The following is a 19,127-nucleotide window of genomic DNA, read 5'->3' as shown; positions in this document are numbered from 1 at the left end:
CAGGATCAACAGGATTGCAATAGACTATGACCATATCATCAAATGTAATTTAGAGAGAAATTGGCGATGCTTACTATGATTAACCACAAGGACAAGGTACTGTATGTCAAAGTGAACAGGATGTTTTCAGAGTGCATGGGTGAAGAGTAGCAGCAGACATTCAGATAATTAAAATGATTGAGCTATGAAAAGGAAGTGGAAGAGAAATAAATGGTGTCCCTCCTCACCTATCATGGATGCAGTGGCAGTCTCAGAGCCAGGCACCACGTTGTGAGGAACGCCCAGTGTGAAGGCCTCGTTGTGGTTCTCATCAGAGTCCTCCTTCCTCCAGATCTTAAACTCACCCACCGAGCCCCAGCCCGTGGAGAAACCAATGTGACGCACCTGCCCAGGGAGGGGGCTGGACCACTGCAGGATCACCGACTCATTGGACGGCTGCAAGCCATGTCCGACCTATCAATGATTGATACGAGATATTAGAGGTTTTTGACTAGAGTAAATGGGTGAAGTTGTCCCTAACCACTGATACAGGGTCAGATGTCTTCCATTGACCTAACGGTTACGATTAGGATCGGGAGTAGAGTATGTGATTTGAGATCTGTGGCTCAAGTGCTGGTTAGAGAAATAGACCCAGCACTTTGTTATTCTCATTTATAGTAGTTAAAACAATGTGCAGTGCTTAACATTTTACATACATACATACATACATACATACATTTCAACAAACATGAATGACATCACATTTGCTCAGACTCACGTTCCCACTGTATCCACACCCAATATTGTTTCCGATGCTTGTAAGACTCTGCCTCATATGGCTTTACATTGTGTTGTGTTGTTTCTGTCTGTAGCCAGATTTTGTTCAATATTTCAATAATAAAGCATTTGATTCTTCCATGCATTATTTAAGTTGTCGATTGTTTTCTTCTATGTATGTTTTTTGTTTATTGTATAAAAAAATAATAAGTAAAATACAATATTACAAAAAAATACAAAATGTGCCTTAGGTTTTGCAAGGTTCCAATAGAAGCCTGATACAATATAAATGTGGTCCTGAATTTCTTACTGATCAGAAGACTGATCTAATGAGAAAATGGTTGAGAAAGGTGTTCGCTCAGCTCATGCTGTACAGAGGAAGTCCCTGTGACTAGTCCCTGTCAATAGTAAAATACTAGAACCCAATAAGATTCTACTTAAAAAGTGGTTTGGGTTGATTTTGCATGTACAAATCCGAGGCACACATAAAGTCCATTACCAAGAGTTGGCAAGAGCAGTCTTCATCACATATTTCCAACATCCACTCCACATGCAAATGAACAGATTGCCCCCTGGGTATTGCTAAGCATTTTTTTATCACATTAAACCAAAGACCATGCAGAGATGAACATGGCTCATCAAACCAAAATGCAATCGGTCACTAGAAAAATACATTAATCTTATTGGGCCATACAGGGTTCTAGAGCAGGCTTTTAATTGCTCCCTTTGGTGAATGGTGCGAGGCTAATGCAAGGTTCAGGCCTGTGTGCCAGGCAGCGCCATGCGGACGCCACGGATCACTGAGTGTCCTCGCTGACATCAGCCAGTTAAGCGTGACCTCACAGGCATGTCATTAAAAGTGGCGCCAGTCCTCTTGACTACACAGCCCCTGTGCCTGCCCAGTCTAATGCTCCCTGTTTAACTCTGTCACTACCCCAAATCATTACTATACTCTACCTCATGCCCTGGCTGGCTGACTGACTGACTGACTGACTGACTGACTGGGGCTCTATGTTGAAGATGACATGGTGGATCTGTATAGGATTCATAAGAGGACACAAATCCCAGAACTCATTATGTAGAATAGATGCTCCAATATCCAAACGAGAACTAGGTTTGACCATCACCCTACTCTCACCTGCACCCCACCACCATTCCAGCTGACCCAGAAGCTTCGGAACTCATCCCAGGAGAGGATGCCCGGAGTAGGGGCGCTGACCACTGGCTCGCCCATCTTGCCCAGGGAGATCCAGGAGCCAGTGTTCTGTCTCCCCCCCAGCACAATCTCCAGCATCTCAGCACTGTCGTGGGGGCTGGGTGAAAGGGCAAAGTGGGCGTCGTTGTGGGTCTTCACTGCCACCTCAAAGTGGGTCATCTTGGCCGGCTTCTTCACGTACTGGTACTCATACTTGTTGGGTGTAGAGATGTGGATCCGCTCTGAAAATGGAAATGTCAGATTTTCATTCAATTGTGGCCCAGTGAGGATAATAAATCAGACTGTATAGAGGCAGATTGGTGTTGGGTAACAGTCAAAATGTATTTGCTCTGAGACCTGTGTTGTACTATAGTACAACATATAAGTCTATACTGACCGTTGGGGCAGAAGAAGACACTGTAGGTGTAATGTCTGGGCAGGCCCTCTGGCTGTAGGAGGGAGGAAGAGAGAAACATGTTAGAGCTGACATCACTCTACTAATGACAGCACAAGGTACAGCGAGCATCTGCTCCCCATCTCAGCTCTCTTGCCAGGCAGTCTCTCTCCCATTTCCCATACCTCCACCAGGACACTCCTCCTGACATAGTCAAGGCCAATGGGGCTCCTCCGATCCTCTAGGTCATCTGTGTTTTTGCTTGTTTTCGTTGACTGGAGTCCATCTGAGCAGCAGCCCGGTTCATTATATGCAATGGCCCGTGCTATGGCAGGAAAAACAGAAATACACTTCACCTCACCATATATCAGCATTGTTGTTTTTTTGCTTGTAATTTCCCACTAAGCAGGACTTAGAATGCTATTTCAAGAAAATGTTTTTTAAAGTACATATAAAACCACCAAACACACCTTACATCAACAACACAATCAACAACATCAACAACACAATCCCACGTTGCACAACAACACAAAACATGTTTGTCAAAGAACATGTAGTTCCCTTTGCAGAGAAGCACATTGGAGTCGTGGCTGTGAGCCAATGTGTTCTCTTTGTGTGTGTCTAGTGAGAGGGAAAGACTAGGGGCCAGGGGACAGAGCCGCGGGGGGCCCATTTATTGCCAGTGACCTGAAAACTCATCAACATGCCACTGAGTGTCAGTGCAAGGCCCTGGCTGCTCCCCTGCTGGTGGCCTGCTTTGTTCCCAGATGTACTTTTGAGGGGACTGTTTGTATCACTGGATGACCAGATCACATACGCATCAGGTCTTTCAGCAGCATGGAACGTCTTGGACATACAGTACAGACTTTAAAGGCCTCATGGACTTTGGGACGGCTGGATAGGAGAGGCAAAAGGCAGGTGTTACTCCTACACCATGGAACAGCAGGGCAGTGTACCATACCAACCTGCAATATCCTAGAAATCAAATCCAAAACTTCAAGAGCTATTAGCAAGACGCCTAAAACATCAGCAAGCTTTGAGGATTTCAGGAACTTTAATAACTATGAGAGAACTTGGAACTCTTCCCAGGGGGTTCCCCAGTAATTGACTAGCTGGAATAACCTGTAATGTTGGCAGCACCCAGCTCAGTGAAGGACAACACTATGGATGTGGGTGTGGCTTCTCCAGGAGCCACACACTTCTTCCTGGTGAGGTAATGCTTCCCGGGGTGGCCCACAAACTTGATGCCTTTGGGAATGGTCACTTTGACATGGACCTGAGGAAGTTTGAGAGAGAGAGAGAGAGAGAGAGAGAGAGAGACATGAAGGTCCTGCGTTAACACAACAGAGGTGGAGTTTTTCTGACAGGACATGATTGCATCATATCTGCTCTGCGCTCCGTTCTTTCATGCAGTGTGACCTCCTCAAAGCTCTTAAAGGATTTTGGGGAATTTTCTAATCACATTGCACATTTCCATGCAGACTGACTCATTGCTCTCAGGCTCCCTGAAGGATTAAGTTCCAGTCATTGTCCAAATTTCGCAGAGGACTCGGTAATGCTGTCAGATCATTTCACTGTTCTTTATCCACACGCCACAAGTCATAAATAACTTTCCAGGAAATATAAGAATCACATGTTCAGGCGGACATCAAAGCGAGGGCTCCATTGGCCCACATAATCACCTAACGTGACATTACAGAGCAGCACGCACAGCCCTTTAACAGGCTCATCTGCCAACACCATGATGGAGGATGTACACACTTATGGTCATATTAGGACTGGATTGCTCTGCTCCAAGCGTAAATATTTCTATTTGATGGTCATGGTTTAGATCCGCCCCTTTCCTCAGCCCCTCACCTCTGCGCAGCTAGACAAGTAGTTGTAAACGGTCAGCTGTACTTTGGTCTGCTCCCCCTGTATCACACTGTAGGGGAGGGTGAAATCTACAAAGAAGGGCTTGAAGGTACGAAGCTCCACCCTCTTGGAAAGGCCCAGCCCCTTCTCCTCTGACAAGCCAATGGCCTCCGTCACCCAGGTGGTAATGGAGTCTGGAACGTCCAATCGCAACTCAGCTTCCCCAGTGACATCACTGTTAAAACAGATTTTGGGAAAAACTGAAACACAGACGATAATGCAAGATTCCAACAAAGCAATTTTCTCTAAGTATGACCCCATAGCAAACAGTGCTTCTGACCAATGTTTGGAACAAGAACATTATGACACTAATGGGATTGATCTAATACCGTATGTGTCTTATTAGGACAACAGCTGTAACTAAGTAATATTCTGCCCATAGCAATACATAGGTTTAAAAACAGGCAGTTAGGTATTCGGTATAGATGGGTGAGATCATTGTTACTCATACTGACGTTGGTTTTGGCCAACTTTCACAGAGCATAATAAACGTTCTCGGAAATTACTAATGCCCTTCTTTTTGATGAAAGTCACCCAAAAACTACTTTGATACACTCAATAAGGGAAATCAAAGCGTTGGATTGAATAGGAAATTAGGCAGAACACAACTCTGCCCAAAGGAATCAAGCATATGGAAACATATGGCCAGTTAATTTATATTGGCTGGAAATGAATGGAAGGAGCTGTTGAGAAAGCCGGTGCGTGTTCCAACCCTGCTTAAATGAGCCACATTCACACCCACTGGGAGAAAATACTGGACAGTCAACGAGTGGTGAAATATCCCCTCTCAAATATGTACTCCCTTACCCCTCCTTCCCCACCCACTCCTCCATCTTCCAAGTTTACAGATCTGGAACGCCACCAAATCCCCACAATCTGATGCAGCTGAGACCATCCCCACTCACTCACTCAAACACACACGCGCGCACACACACACAGAGATGATGTAGCTATTCCAGTACCTGACATTGACGCAGTGCCACACCCACGTCTCCGGGAAGAATGTCCGTCTGCGCTTCTCTGCTCTGCAACCAAAACACAACACAACCTGACATCAATAAAGGCCTTTCATTATGGACCTGGATGCAATAACCCGGAATTGGAAAATGGATTGTCTCTAAACCCTTGCTGACATGTGTTAAGGCACACTATGTGTATAATGTTTATCTGGAGGATTAAAGATATAGGCCCAGTTTCTACTTCAGATACTAGTGGGATACAGTGGTTAGCTCCAGGGGGCAGAAACCTGGCTCTGTGCCTGTAGCTACCTGGGCATGGTGCGAGAGTTCATGGCTGCCACCAGCGTGGATGTGTGAGGCTGGAAGGCGGGAACGGCCTCGTCCGTGTACATCCCTCCACTCTGTCTGTGGTTCAGGCTCACCATGTCAGTCATCACCACCAGGCCAGTCTCCTGTTACACAGACACACATTGTAAAAGCGATCTACACTGAAGATCTTATGCCACGTCAGGTGATTGATTGGTGACAGAGTATTGCCCTTACCGTGAAGGCGAAGCGGGCATCTTTAGTGATGTCCCAGTGCCAGGGGAACACTGAAGAACGCCTCCGTCGGCTAGACGACAGCCCCGGCCACCAGAAGTGCCCATCGTCTTTGGGGACTCCGAAGGCATCGGACACGTCAAAGTCTGCCAGTTCTTTAAACACCTACAGAACAGTGGACATGGATGGCTTCAATTCATTTCCTGTCTGAATATAGATTAGTTGTACTATAGATTAGATATAAGGTAAGATGGAGGGAGACAGACCTTGTCTGGACTGAGCTGGAAGTCTGGCTTGAGGAGATAGAGGCTCTTGTCCACGGTGGCGACACAAACGCAGGAGCCCTTCTCACCACTGACACGCAGACTGATATGGTCACCTGGCATCGACTCATTGGTGGACAGAGAGACAGACACCTACAGAAAATAGGTGATACAAAAAAAATATACAGATCACATTTTAATGTCACATGCACAAGTACAGTGAAATGCCTTGTTTGATTGGAGACATCATCCACAGAGACTTTCAACTGAACTGTGAGTGCTCCTGTGAGAACCATAGCTGAAGCCGTGATGTCTTTATGGTCAGGAGTCAACAGTTAAATGCAGGGCTTGAAGACAGAGAATGACAGCCCTAAACTGTCACACCCCAAACCGGTTTTCACACACTAGCCCAAATTAGCCCTGGTAATGTGTTCCACTGGTCTCCAAATCCAACCCTTCATCATCCTGCCTGTCATGACCCCACTCATCGCCACACGCATGCACCCCGTACACACGCACGCACGCACACACGCACGTGTAACGGATGTGAAATGGCTAGCTAGTTAGCGTGGTGCGGGCTAATAGCATTTCAATCGGTGACATCACTCGCTTTGAGACCATTAAGTAGTGGTTCCCCTTGCAGAGGGTCGCGGCTTTTGTGGAGCGATGGGTAACGATGCTTCGAGGGTGACTGTTGTTGATGTGTGCAGAGGGTCCCTGGTTCGAGCCCGGCGAGGGGACGGACTAAAGTTATACTGTTACACACACACACACCCAGTCTTTGTCTCATCATGTCCATGCAGGTAGCCACACACACACCTCCCCCTACCTCACTGATTGCATACCAGGTTGCAGTAAAAGCTCCAGGGAAGGACTTAACATACCCCACCTAATGCAGCCAGCAACTAGGGAGCTCATGGGCCAACACAGCTGGTTGTTTACAGGGACTCACTGGCACTGGGGATCCCACTGTAGTATAGAATGGGAATTCAGTCAACTATGGTACTCAAGTCAACTGGAAACCGCACAAGAATAGTGGGCAACGTCTCTGTCATCCCAAACTGAACGTGGTCTGGTTGCCTGTGTGTTTCTGTTTAGCCAAGTCCTTTGTTGCCTGGCAGGAGTTGGGGTTAGGCAGACTGGCAACCATGATAGACCTACCTATCATTCTCACAGAGAATGGGAGGACTGGGTGTACAGGGAGGACTGTGTGTACAGGCAGGACTGTGTGTACAGGGAGGACTGTGTGTACAGGGAGGACAGTGTGTACAGGGAGGACTGTGTGTACAGGGAGGACTGTGTGTACAGGGTGGACTATGTACAGGCAGGACTGTGTGTACAGGGAGGACTGTGTGTACAGGGAGGACTGTGTGTACAGGGTGGACTATGTACAGGCAGGACTGTGTGTACAGGCAGGACTGTGTGTACAGGGAGGACTATGTACAGGCAGGACTGTGTGTACAGGGAGGACTGTGTGTACAGGGAGGACTGTGTGTACAGGCAGGACTGTGTGTACAGGGAGGTCTGTGTGTACAGGCAGGACTGTGTGTACAGGGAGGACTGTGTGTACAGGCAGGACTGTGTGTACAGGGAGGACTATGTACAGGCAGGACTGTGTGTACAGGGAGGACTGTGTGTACAGGGAGGACTGTGTGTACAGGCAGGACTGTGTGTACAGGGAGGACTGTGTGTACAGGCAGGACTGTGTGTAACAGGGAGGACTGTGTGTACAGGGAGGACTATGTACAGTGCACAGTGAGGGATGCAAGGACTCAGAGAGAGATGGAGGTATTGTTAGGGTACCTGGTTCTCAAAGCTGGGCTGTATAGGGATCTGTAGACTGTCAGTGACGCCCTCTCCATTCTCCCTCACATAGTAGACCAGGAGGCGGCTGAGGGGCGCCATGGCGTGGGTCACAGGGAAATGCAGCACCGACATACAGCTGTCTGTCTCGTCCTGTGGGGAGGAGGCCGCCGGATCTGGAGGGGCGTGGGAAGACAAAGAGGGGAAGAAGAGGGAGAGAAGAGACTGAGGGGGGATTCAGAGCCATATATCTACAGAGTTTGACAAACTATCCTCTATGTATTCTCAGCAGAATGTATTGGAACATTTGGTACAAACATTGTGTCAATTAGTCAAAATACTCCGCTCTTCATTATGGAACAAAATAGACTTCTCATCTGGGACTCTAGTACTGACCAGAGCCACTGGGCTGCTGGGTTGTGTGGACGTTCTTGTCGAAGGTGACCGCTGCCCTCTTGCTTCTTTGGGCTGTAGCGTTGGACTGCTGCTGGCCAGACTGGATGATGTTCCCTCTGGAGGCAATCTCATAGTGGAGGGTGAAGTTACAGGGACAGGTGGACTTCATAGTGACCTCAGCTTCCTCACCGATCTAAACACAACATTCAGAATAAACCTTTACAATATGGGCATCATAATGATTATAATAGTATAAGTAGTACTCTGTTATTACTCTTAACATACAATCCATATATGATATGTGCCCCATGTTTCAATGGTGGTGTTGGAGCCCTGATTATGAGTAATGATAGTAAAGTGGAGTAAAGTGGAGTAAAGTGTAGTAAAGTGGATAGTAAAGTAATGATGGTAAAGTGTAGTAAAGTAATGATAGTAGAGTGGAGTAAAGTGGATAGTAAAGTAATGATAGTAAAGTGGAGTAATGTGGATAGTAAAGTAATGGTAGTAAAGTGGAGTAAAGTGGATAGTAAAGTAATGATAGTAAAGTGGAGTAATGTGGATAGTAATGGTAGGAAAGTGGAGTAAAGTGGATAGTAAAGTAATGATAGTAAAGTGGAGTAAAGTGGATAGTAAAGTAATGATAGTAAAGTAGATAGTAACGTAATGATAGTAGAGTGGAGTAAAGTGGATAGTAATGTAATGCTAGTAAAGTAGATAGTAAAGTAATGCTTGTGGAGTGGATTCAAGTGGATAGTACAGTAACGATAGTAGAGTGGAGTAAAGTGGATAGTAAAGTAATGATAGTAAAGTGGCGTAAAGTGGATAGTAAAGTAATGATAGTAAAGTGGAGTAAAGTGGATAGTAAAGTAATGATAGTAAAGTGGAGTAAAGTGGATAGTAAAGTAATGGTAGTAAAGTGGAGTAAAGTGGATAGTAAAGTAATTATAGTAAAGTGGAGTAAAGTGGATAGTAAAGTAATGTTAGTAAAGTGGATAGTAACGTGGCGTAAAGTGGATAGTAAAGTAATGATAGTAAAGTGGAGTAAAGTATATAGTAAAGTAATGATAGTAAAGTGGAGTAAAATGGATAGTAAAGTAATGATAGTAAAGTGGAGTAAAGTAAGTAGTAAAGTAATGATAGTAAAGTGGAGTAAAGTGGATAGTAAAGTAATGATAGTAAAGTGGAGTAAAGTGGATAGTAAAGTAATGCTAGTAAAGTAGATAGTAACGTAATGATAGTAGAGTGGATTCAAGTGGATAGTAAAGTAATGATAGTAGAGTGAGTGGTGTGCCTACCTTCAGAGGAGCACTGAGGCTCTGGATCTGGATGTGACACTTGCTGGGGGAGTACCAGCTGCTGATAGACAGGTAGCTGGGGAGGTACTGGTCTCCAGCCGGGCGGCCATCTATAGCTGTCACCTTGGTCTGGGGCACAACACCACAGGATTTAACCCAGCAATACACTCCACTCTCTAGACTATGACATCAAGCAAAATCCTGATTGCACCTAACAGCCTCAGCCCACTAAGCTTAGCTGATAAATTGTTCAACTTTGTTGACTAGCACACGTTTACAAACATTTTAACGGACATTTCACTGCATCTTCATTTCACATTTCTCTGTTCTCGCAAATCATAACCAACTCTCCAGCGCTCGGTTTTATGAAAAGCTCTGACATGACTTAATTAAATAAAGGTTAAATAAATCAATAAAAAGTGATGAGAAGCTAACTAAGCCCTAACCGTGTTCATTTACACCTCTCTCTCCCTCAAACTCTCCATCTCCAAGGCCTACTGACCTCCAGCCAGACGTATTGGGCAGCAGTGGGGATGGAAGGGATCTCGAATGTTGCCTGGCCGTCCCTGGACGTCAGCTCGCTGGTGTACACGTTGTCCTTAGGGGTCAGCTCCGCCTTCACACGCACCCGCACCCCATCTGCTGGGCTACCGTCAGGATAGGTTACCTCTACCTGGTGGACAGAAGGACAGGGTGGACAGACAGTCAGGTCTCTCGCATGGAGACGCATAAGTGAACCCAAGTCTTGTACAGTCCAGCTTCCCTTGATAGAGGCCATGTGAAGTCAGTGGTATGAATACCTTTGGCTGTCTCTTACCTTTCCCTTGTAGGGCAGACCAGGCTTGAACTGTTTGCGAGTGTCCTTTGAGTATTTGATGTCGATACGCTGCTTGTGAACTGGGGTGGAATCATCGAACATGGTCTGCCGCCCTCCGTCCATGCTGGTCACTGACACCCACATGCTCACTGTGCCCCGGAAGTGGTCAGCCACATCCAGGGGCATCATGTCTTTGACACACAGGCTGAAGGATGCTGAGCCTTTGATCTAATAATAGTGGATGAAACAGGCAGACTTAAATATCTGAAATTAATCCTAAAAAGGGGAAACTCAGCAGATTTGAATGTGATTCCATTTTCCTGTTTTAGATTCTTCAACACTAGAGCTGGGTTGACTCACCTCCATGGTCTTGACCACAGGGTGGCCCACCTCATGTCGGTAGTACCCAACTCCATTCACAGTCATGTTCAGTGTCATCTTCCCGGTCACAGGCTTCCCAAAGGTATACCTAAAGAGAGAAAAGTAATTTGTGTTCAAACAGGAGTAGAGCTGCTACTTTGCCTCTCTAATGCTCAAAGAACAGTATGTGTTAGAGCATCACATTAGGATGAGGTGAATCCTGTGAGTTAGTCACTCACCTGGCCTTCACGGTGGCCTGTTCACACGTGTTCAGGTCCCGGATGTACCGTGGAGGGTCTATCACCAGCTCAAACTTGGGCATCACTGTGTGGAGTAGAGGAAGAGGTAGAGGGGTCCACAACATGGTTATACAGTCCCAGTTCAAACCTATAAATACCACCTCAAACAGAAGGGTCTTTGAACATACACTACATGACCAGAAGTATGTGGACAACTGCTCATTGAACACCTCATTCCAAAATCCTGGGCATTAGTATGGAGTTGGTCCATGGTTCGGGCTAGGACCCTTAGTTCCAGTGAAGGAAAACTTAACGCTGCAACATACAATGACATTCTAGACAATTCTGTGCCTCCAACTTTGTGGCAACAGTTTGGGGAATGCCCTTTCCTGTTGAGCATGACAATGCCCCTGTGCACAAAGCAAGGTCCGTACAGAAATTGTTTGTCGAGATCAGTGTGGAAGAACTTGACTCGCATGCACAGAGCCCTGACCTCAACCCCATCGAACACCTTTGGGATGAATTGGAACATTGACTGAAAGCCAGGCCTAATCGCCCAACATCTGTGCCCGACCTCACTAATGCATCGTGGCTGAATGGAACCAAGTCCCCGCAGCAATGTTCCAACATCTAGTGGAAAGCCTTCCCAGAAGAGTTGAGGCTGTTATAGCAGCAAAGGGGGGTCCAACTCCATAGTAATGCCCATGATTCTGGAATTAGATTTTCGACGAGCAGGTGTCCATATACTTTTGGTCATGTAGTTTACCTTCTATGCTCACTTCGAGGAAAGCAAAACTGAAATATGCATGAGAGCACCAGCTGTTCCGGACGGCTGTGTAGCATACTTAGTCCCTTCCTGTACTCCTTGTTGCCCCATGAATTTGTTGTCGCGCACGACTCCAACACCATCGTTAAGTTGGCCAATGACACGACGGTGGTTGGAGGGATCACCGACAACAATGAGACAGCCTACAGGGAGGAGGTCAGAGACCTGGCAGTGTGGTGCCAGGACAACAACCTCTTCCTCAACGTCAGCAAGACAAAGGGGGTGATCGTGGACCAAAGGAAACCAAGGGCCGAGCATGCACCCATTCACATCGACAGGGCTGTAGTGGAGCGGGTTGAGAGCTTCAAATTTCTCGGTGTCCACATCACTAAGGACCTATCATGGTTCAAACACACCAACACAGTCGTGAAGAGGGCACAACAGTTAATCAAAATGGCTACCCGGACTATGTGCATTGACCCGCTATTCTTGCACTGGCTCTATGCACACACATACTACACTGACACTCCAACACACACACACACACACACACACACACACACACACACACACACACACAAAACACGCATATTGACGCCACACAAACACACTCACATATAGACACAAACGCTGTTGCAGCTGCTACCTAATAGCCTAGTCACTTTTACCCCTACCTACATGTACATATTACCTCAACTACCTCGTACCTCTGCACATTGACTCAGTACCGGTACTCCTTGTATATAGCCTCGCTATTGTTATTTTATTGTGTTACTATTTTCTTTTTCTTGTTATTTGCGATTATTTATTTCACTTAAACTCTGCATTGTTGGGAAAGAGCTCGTAACTAAGCATTTCATGGTAAAGTCTAGACCTGTTGTATTCGGAGCATGCAACAAATAAAATGTTGTTTGATTTGATAAATGGTAACTTTCAGGTAGCAAGTAGCAACTCACCATACTTCTGCACTTCAAAGGACTTGTTGTAGGTGTGCCCCTGCATTTCTACAAAGATGAACCACTCTCCAAACACGGGCTGGTCTGAGAGAGGGAAACTCATGTTGATGACCCCTGAGGAGAGAAGCAGGGGTCAAAAAAGATCAACGCCACATAAACTACAGCAGTCACTACACAGTAGATGATGATATTGATGACATAGGGAGTTTCTCACCACAGCAGAGGGGTTTAAGCCCTTTCCACTGGACCATCCGAGACCCTCTTGGGTCCTGCAACCCAGAGTATGAATACACAATTGATCGAGAGATTCTAATTTCATCAAAGTATGTATTACTCTGTTTCTCCCTACCTGAAAGATATGAACTTACATAAGTACTCATGAGTAAAGTTATGTAAGGGTTATGCTAATAAATATATTTGGGGTAACCCCTGCGTGATGAAATCCTACAGTAAGCTACTTCTTACATACACTGACCTGGCTCTGACTCAAGGGGAAAGACTAACACTAACGGCTGTCAATCAGTTAATTTCAGCCACTCGCACAGACACTTCCCTGACCAAGAGGGGCACGGGACTGCAGGTTGCAGGTGACAGAATAACACAAACAGCTACACAGTTTCTTAGTCACTGAGCTGAGCCCGTTTCCAGAGCTTCCTCAGACATTTTAACACCAAGCAGCATATTTGCCCAGAAAAGATACCGCAGACAGAGCACAAGAGGATGTGAGAGGGACAGAGAGAGATTGAGAAGAGAGAGAGAGGAGGTGTGCAGCATTAGCTGGGCAAGATGTAAGGGCCAGGCTGGAGCTCAAAGCCCAGGCCTGTTATCAAATTGAGCCCTTCCCTGCCCTGTAATCTCCTGCCTGGGGTTGGGAGACTAAACCCCCAATGTCCCGTGGCCCTCCCTCTAGGTCCGGGTGGTCCCTCCCTCCACTTACCAAAACGTAGGCCTCAATCTGCAACCAGGAGAAGAAGAACAGTAAAAAAAAATGAGTCAAGGACAGCACACACATTAGACAAACTGCACAGCCACATGACAAAATATCTCCACCTCCTCCCCCCTCTCTAACAATCATCCATCTGTGAGTGCGAGCGTTAGCCTTTGCCAGCAGCAGACCTTTATAGCTCCAGCCATCAATAAACACACTGTCTACACAGCGGCAACTATATATTTGGAGCCATTTCTAAAAATTGTAGCAGAAATGGCAAGGTTTGTGACAGTAAATAGGTTACTGTACATTTAGTGTACATTCAGGCTCAGGCCAGGTTTCCCCCACTTCACTACCCTCTGACAGAATGTTGGAAAAATAGGTGTGTGAAAACTAGCTTGACGCCACCCTTCATTTAAAGCCATAACACATCAAAGGAGAGGAGGCCAGCTGTTTGGAATCAAGGCCCACTGATAAACATTAGGTCAACACACCTGATTCTCATATTTCACATCCCATTAATTCCCTGTAAGTGGGTGTGATGTTTTGGCTTTGATGTGAAAGACTGGGTGCATTACCTTGTCATTGACCGGCCTCAGATCCGGAGTGACAGAGTACACATTGATGAGCACTGGATTGAGAGAGGCACAGATTATTACCCATTTCAATGCATTTCTAATGTAGAGTGCAATAAACAATCCATGTCATGTCATTAGCTTTCTCCTGGGCTGTTATTAAGACTGGCTTCTTACAACACACAATGGCCGATGAATAAATCTTTCTACAGTAGAGGTTTATGAGTAGGACAATGGCTGCCACTGGAAGGGCCTGGAAGGCTGAGACCTTTGTGTTTGGGCTTGTAGACTGGCTTATCCGTCTGGATGAAGACGGCTGTCCCCTTGCTGTCCACAGTGACAGTGGTGTAGTTGTGGAAGATATACCCCCGCTCAGTGATGTGGCGATTCCCCCACACCTTCAGATGGGCCTGACCTCTCAGACCACGAGGGACCTGAAACCAGGAAGGGCACATATATCTTCAGGATGTGGTACCTAACACAACACAACACCACACAGACCCGTGTCAAACCCCTTGCTAAAGTGCCTAGCAACCACAGTGGACAATACGAGATATATTTGATAAAGACAGGGGTGGGGGTTAGAGGAGTGGAGGAATCAAGTCGTGAATGTTGGATTGATCCATTCCAGCCTTTGGGGCCTGCAGACCCTTTCATGCACATCAACAGCTGTTGCATATTATATTTGAGGCTATTACCTTATTCCAAATGAATGTGCAAAAAGGCAGATGTTCACATACAAATGATGTTAGTTTTGTTTTGCATGTCATCTGTGGAATATGGACAAACTGACTGGGATCTCACTACTGTGCAGCTGGAGCCACAAACATTTCACACTCTTGAAACAACAATTATGTTTTTATTCACAACACTACACAACAAAGATAAAAATCAATTAACAAACGATAGGCAGAAATGCCGTTAAACACAATGACGTCGCTCTCACCTTTAATTTGATTGTGCCTTTGTCTGAAATGGAAAAAAATGAATAAAATCACACAAAACAAGGCAAAATATTCCGATCAAAATGATTTGAGTTCTTGTGATTGTGTGGTTTGATCAAGGAACATTAACTTGTGTCAACACCGGGCCTTGAGTGCCACAGTGTATACTGGTTTCCGTCCTTGCAGTTTACAGTAATCAAGAACCGTAGTTATATACTGCCTGGTTAAACCTTTGATACATCACAATAAACAGTTCTATTGAATCTCTGGCCAATCAAGGGGTCGTCACTAGTTACCACAGCCACAGATTAATAATTATGGCAAAACCCCACCTATTTTTACAATTACTATTAATAAAATCTGATTTTAAACCAAACCATAACCACACTGCATACCTTATGCCTAACCCTGAAAAGGAAACATCATGAATTTTTACGATAAAGCCAATTTTGACTTTATGACTGTCGTAACTAGTGACAACCCAATCAAGGATATCAATTAATTGCCAGGGTAAAGAAAGACCAGTGGAACTGGAGTGATGCACTCTCTGCAGGAGATACAGCTGCAGGCTCTTTCAATGAAGCGCTGAAGTCCCATCTATTTGTACTGCTGTCAAACAAATCCCACATAGATACACAATAGCCTGGTTAGACAAGCCAGGCTTAACAATAAACCCCATATCAAAAGTGACATCCGTTAAGGGCCCTGTGAGGTCAGAAGTATACACTGCACCTGACAGGTCAATCAGCCTCATGCTGTGTGTTCCCCTGTAAGTGTGTGTGCACTCTCAGTGTAAGAAATGGTGGTGTGTGCTCCTATGTTAGCTTGTGTGTGGGGGGTCCTCACCTAGCACTGTGCCATGGCTGTACGCCACTGTCTCACCCCTCACAGAGAGCTGGACCTGGACGTGCGTCTCCTCCACAGCGTTGAAGATTGTGACACTCAAGGCCTCCTCCACACCAGCGCGGAACACTGAGGGAGCAGCGATTAGGTAACCCCTAGTGTCCAGGAATGAGAGGGGTGTTGGTCAACAGACAGTGCATCATAGAAACTTTCAGCCAGGGGTTCACAAATTTGGTGTTTGATGTTTTTTTTTTTTTCATTTTCTGATAGGTAGATCATTCTTATTCCAGTATGCTTCGAGCAAGCAGCAACACCCAATATCAACACACCAACGGCCCCAACTTCACCCTCCTCCTGGCCTCCAAATATGGCTGTTTATGATGTTACACAAGACAGTATCTATATACACACACACACACACACAGAGTCCTCAAGGGATTTGCAAAGTGAGATCAGGTTTAATTGCGAGGATAGTAGGGACACAGTACCTGTCAGCCAAAAGAGCTCTGCTCTAGTGTTCTCGTTGGGTGGTCTGGCACCACTTCTGATGTAACCTAGTTGTTTTTTAAACATAATGACTAAGATTAAAAACAGTCAACTCTGACATTTAGTCGAGGGAAGACGGCTGTCAGAAGGGTCGGAGGCCAAAGGTCATCCGCAGAAGCACATAAAACATTCTGAAAGTACAATTACATTTTTACCACTGGTTGGCAGAGGACCACCATAAATGAGAGCGGCGCAAGGGGTTCACTGGCAGTTGCATTTTAAAGAGTTCCAGAAGTTCACTGACCTTAGTTTGGAGGCATACTAAGGTTCCATATGGAACTTTAATCAAACTATTACATGACTGTTACTACTGCATTATTACATGCTTATTTCCATTTTTTCACGAGTTAAAATTAACAAAAACATTTTCAAAAAGTAATCTGTGTCATTCAGGTGTGATAGTTTGTTTTCCAGACATGGGAGCTCCCATTTTAAACTTTCCTCAAGATCAACCAAATTAGAATGAGCATTGAATCCACCAACCCAATTGCATGCCTTAGTATCAGATCAGGTGGTTAACATTACAGTGCTTGGGGGCCAGAGGCAATCTAAGTCACACAGAGTCATGAGAAAATCCCTTGGAAAATGGGGCTTTGGGAATAGAAAGATAATAGGAGGAAATTGACTCTCAGTGTTTGATCTGCAGCAAGTTCAAGCAGCTTTTTGATAAGCTTGCGTCAGGTGCTGAGGACCATGCTTATTTTAATGATGCATTGAACGTCACAGTGGTTTCTGCATGCCTCCTCAGAGCTCAGTCTCAAGTGCTTGAGGACTGACGTTCTTTTGTTAGGAAAGCTGGTATTAGTCCCATAGCGATCTCAATGGTGTGGTGGGCTGGGCTCCCCTCTGGAGCATTTGGCAGCACAGCTTGTAACCCTTTGAAATTATTAACACAGCAGACTTCTCCACAGTTAGTCTCTGGAATACTGTTGACAGCAGCCCGACAGATAGCATCCTTAGGGCCTCTTCACACTACATCACTTTGACAGCACAAACTAGGTCCAGGAGAGATACGTGTGTAGTGTAAAGAGACGGATCTAGATACAAATCTCTATTTAAAAGATGTCTCCCACAGTACAGTGCATTTGGAAAGTATTCAGACCCCTTGACTTTTTCCACATTTTGTTACGTTTACAGCCTTAATAAATGTTTCCCTCATCAATCTACACACAATACCCCATAATGATAAAGCAAAAAAAGGTTTTTGGAAATGTTTGCTAATTTATTACAAATAAAAAAACGAATACTTTATTTACATAAGAATTCAGACCCTTTGCTATGAGACTCAAAATTAGAAGGGCCTTAGTCAGGGAGGTGACCAAGCACCCGATGGTCACTGACAGAGCTCCAGAGATCCTCTGTGGAGATGGGAGAACCTTCCATAAGGACAACCATCTCTGCAGCAGTCCACCAATCAGGCCTTTATGGTAGAGTGGCCAGACGAAAGACACTCCTCAGAAAAAGGCACATGACAGCCCGCTTGGAGTTGCCAAAAGGCACCCAAAGACTCTCAGACCATGAGAAACAAGATTCTCTGTTCAGATGAAACCAAGATTGAACTCTTTGGCCGGAATACCAAGCATCATGTCTGGAAGACACCTGGCACCATCCCTATGGTGAAGCATGGTGGTGGTAGCATCATGCTGTGGGGATGTTTTGCAGCAGCAGGGACTGAGAGACTAGTCAGGATCGAGGGAAAGATGAACGGAGCAAAGAACAGAGAGATCCTTGATGAAAATCTGCTCCAGAGTGCTCAGGTCCTCAGACTGGGGCGAAGGTTCACCTTCCAACAAGACAACGACCCTAAGCACACAGCCAAGACAACACAGGAGTGGCTTCGGGACAAGTCTCTGAATGTTCTTGAGTGGCCCAGCCAGAGCCCGGACTTGAACCCGATCGAACATCACTGGAGAGACATGAAAATAGCTGTGCAGCGATGCTCCCCATGCAACCTGACAGAGCTTGAGAGGATCTGCAGACAAGAATGGGAGAAACTCCCCAAATACAGGTGTGAGGCAGTGATGGCGCCAGAGGGGATGCTATTTTGTTTGTTTTTTCGCGTTGTTCGTACCTTCTTTTGTACATAATGTTGCTGCTACAATCTCTTAAAACCGAAAAGAGCTTCTGGACTTACTCACCTCAGATTAGACTAAGAGTTTTTCTTCAATGAGTCGGACGGGAGGGATATATTACAGACACCTGACCAGGTCCAGATCCCTGTCATAGGCTGGAGAAGAAAACTGAGATTTTGCGGAAAAAGATCAGGGAGCCATGTGAGGATCAGACGACGAGTGGCTAATCTGCCTTTTTCTTCCATCCTGCTAGCTAATGTTCAATCGCTGGAAAATAAATGGGACAAACTGAAAGCACGTATATCTTACCAACGGGACATTAAAAACTGTAATTTTTTATGTTGCACCAAGTCGTGGCTGAACGAAGTTATGTTAACAACATACAGCTGGAGGTTTATACACTCTACCGGCAGGATGGAACAGCAGCCTTTGGTAAGATATGGGGCGGGGGCCTATGCATACAGCTGATGCACAATATCTAAGGGAGTTTCAAGGATTTGTTTGCCTGAGGTAGAGTATCTCATGATAAACTGTAGACCACACTATCCGCCTAGAGAGTTTTCATC

The 19,127-nt window shown here is 45.6% G+C and overlaps 1 protein-coding gene across 1 annotated transcript in view; it reads right to left on the bottom strand.

Moving 5' to 3' along the window:
• LOC112235256 (C3 and PZP like alpha-2-macroglobulin domain containing 8) overlaps positions 1-19,127 on the bottom strand; it is a 53,776-nt gene that overhangs the window by 26,127 nt on the left and 8,522 nt on the right. Inside the window, exons 2-25 of the mRNA XM_024403704.2 lie at positions 15,947-16,098; positions 15,103-15,125; positions 14,425-14,590; positions 14,160-14,212; positions 13,591-13,608; positions 12,868-12,922; positions 12,654-12,767; positions 10,932-11,016; positions 10,693-10,801; positions 10,333-10,560; positions 10,018-10,188; positions 9,516-9,644; positions 8,221-8,413; positions 7,825-8,000; positions 6,025-6,174; positions 5,762-5,923; positions 5,528-5,670; positions 5,222-5,284; positions 4,203-4,434; positions 3,468-3,621; positions 2,531-2,670; positions 2,349-2,400; positions 1,895-2,193; positions 228-453 (exon numbers count right to left, since the gene is read on the bottom strand). Coding sequence (XP_024259472.2) covers positions 228-453; positions 1,895-2,193; positions 2,349-2,400; positions 2,531-2,670; positions 3,468-3,621; positions 4,203-4,434; positions 5,222-5,284; positions 5,528-5,670; positions 5,762-5,923; positions 6,025-6,174; positions 7,825-8,000; positions 8,221-8,413; positions 9,516-9,644; positions 10,018-10,188; positions 10,333-10,560; positions 10,693-10,801; positions 10,932-11,016; positions 12,654-12,767; positions 12,868-12,922; positions 13,591-13,608; positions 14,160-14,212; positions 14,425-14,590; positions 15,103-15,125; positions 15,947-16,098 — 3,293 coding nt within the window. The remainder of the gene's footprint in view (positions 1-227; positions 454-1,894; positions 2,194-2,348; positions 2,401-2,530; positions 2,671-3,467; positions 3,622-4,202; positions 4,435-5,221; positions 5,285-5,527; positions 5,671-5,761; positions 5,924-6,024; positions 6,175-7,824; positions 8,001-8,220; positions 8,414-9,515; positions 9,645-10,017; positions 10,189-10,332; positions 10,561-10,692; positions 10,802-10,931; positions 11,017-12,653; positions 12,768-12,867; positions 12,923-13,590; positions 13,609-14,159; positions 14,213-14,424; positions 14,591-15,102; positions 15,126-15,946; positions 16,099-19,127) is intronic.

The sequence above is a fragment of the Oncorhynchus tshawytscha genome, linkage group LG01, assembly GCF_018296145.1.
Source record: "Oncorhynchus tshawytscha isolate Ot180627B linkage group LG01, Otsh_v2.0, whole genome shotgun sequence".
Classification (NCBI taxonomy): Eukaryota; Metazoa; Chordata; class Actinopteri; order Salmoniformes; family Salmonidae; genus Oncorhynchus; species Oncorhynchus tshawytscha.
The sequence above is the reverse complement of the archived record's forward strand: the minus strand, read 5'-3'. Positions and strand labels throughout refer to the sequence as shown.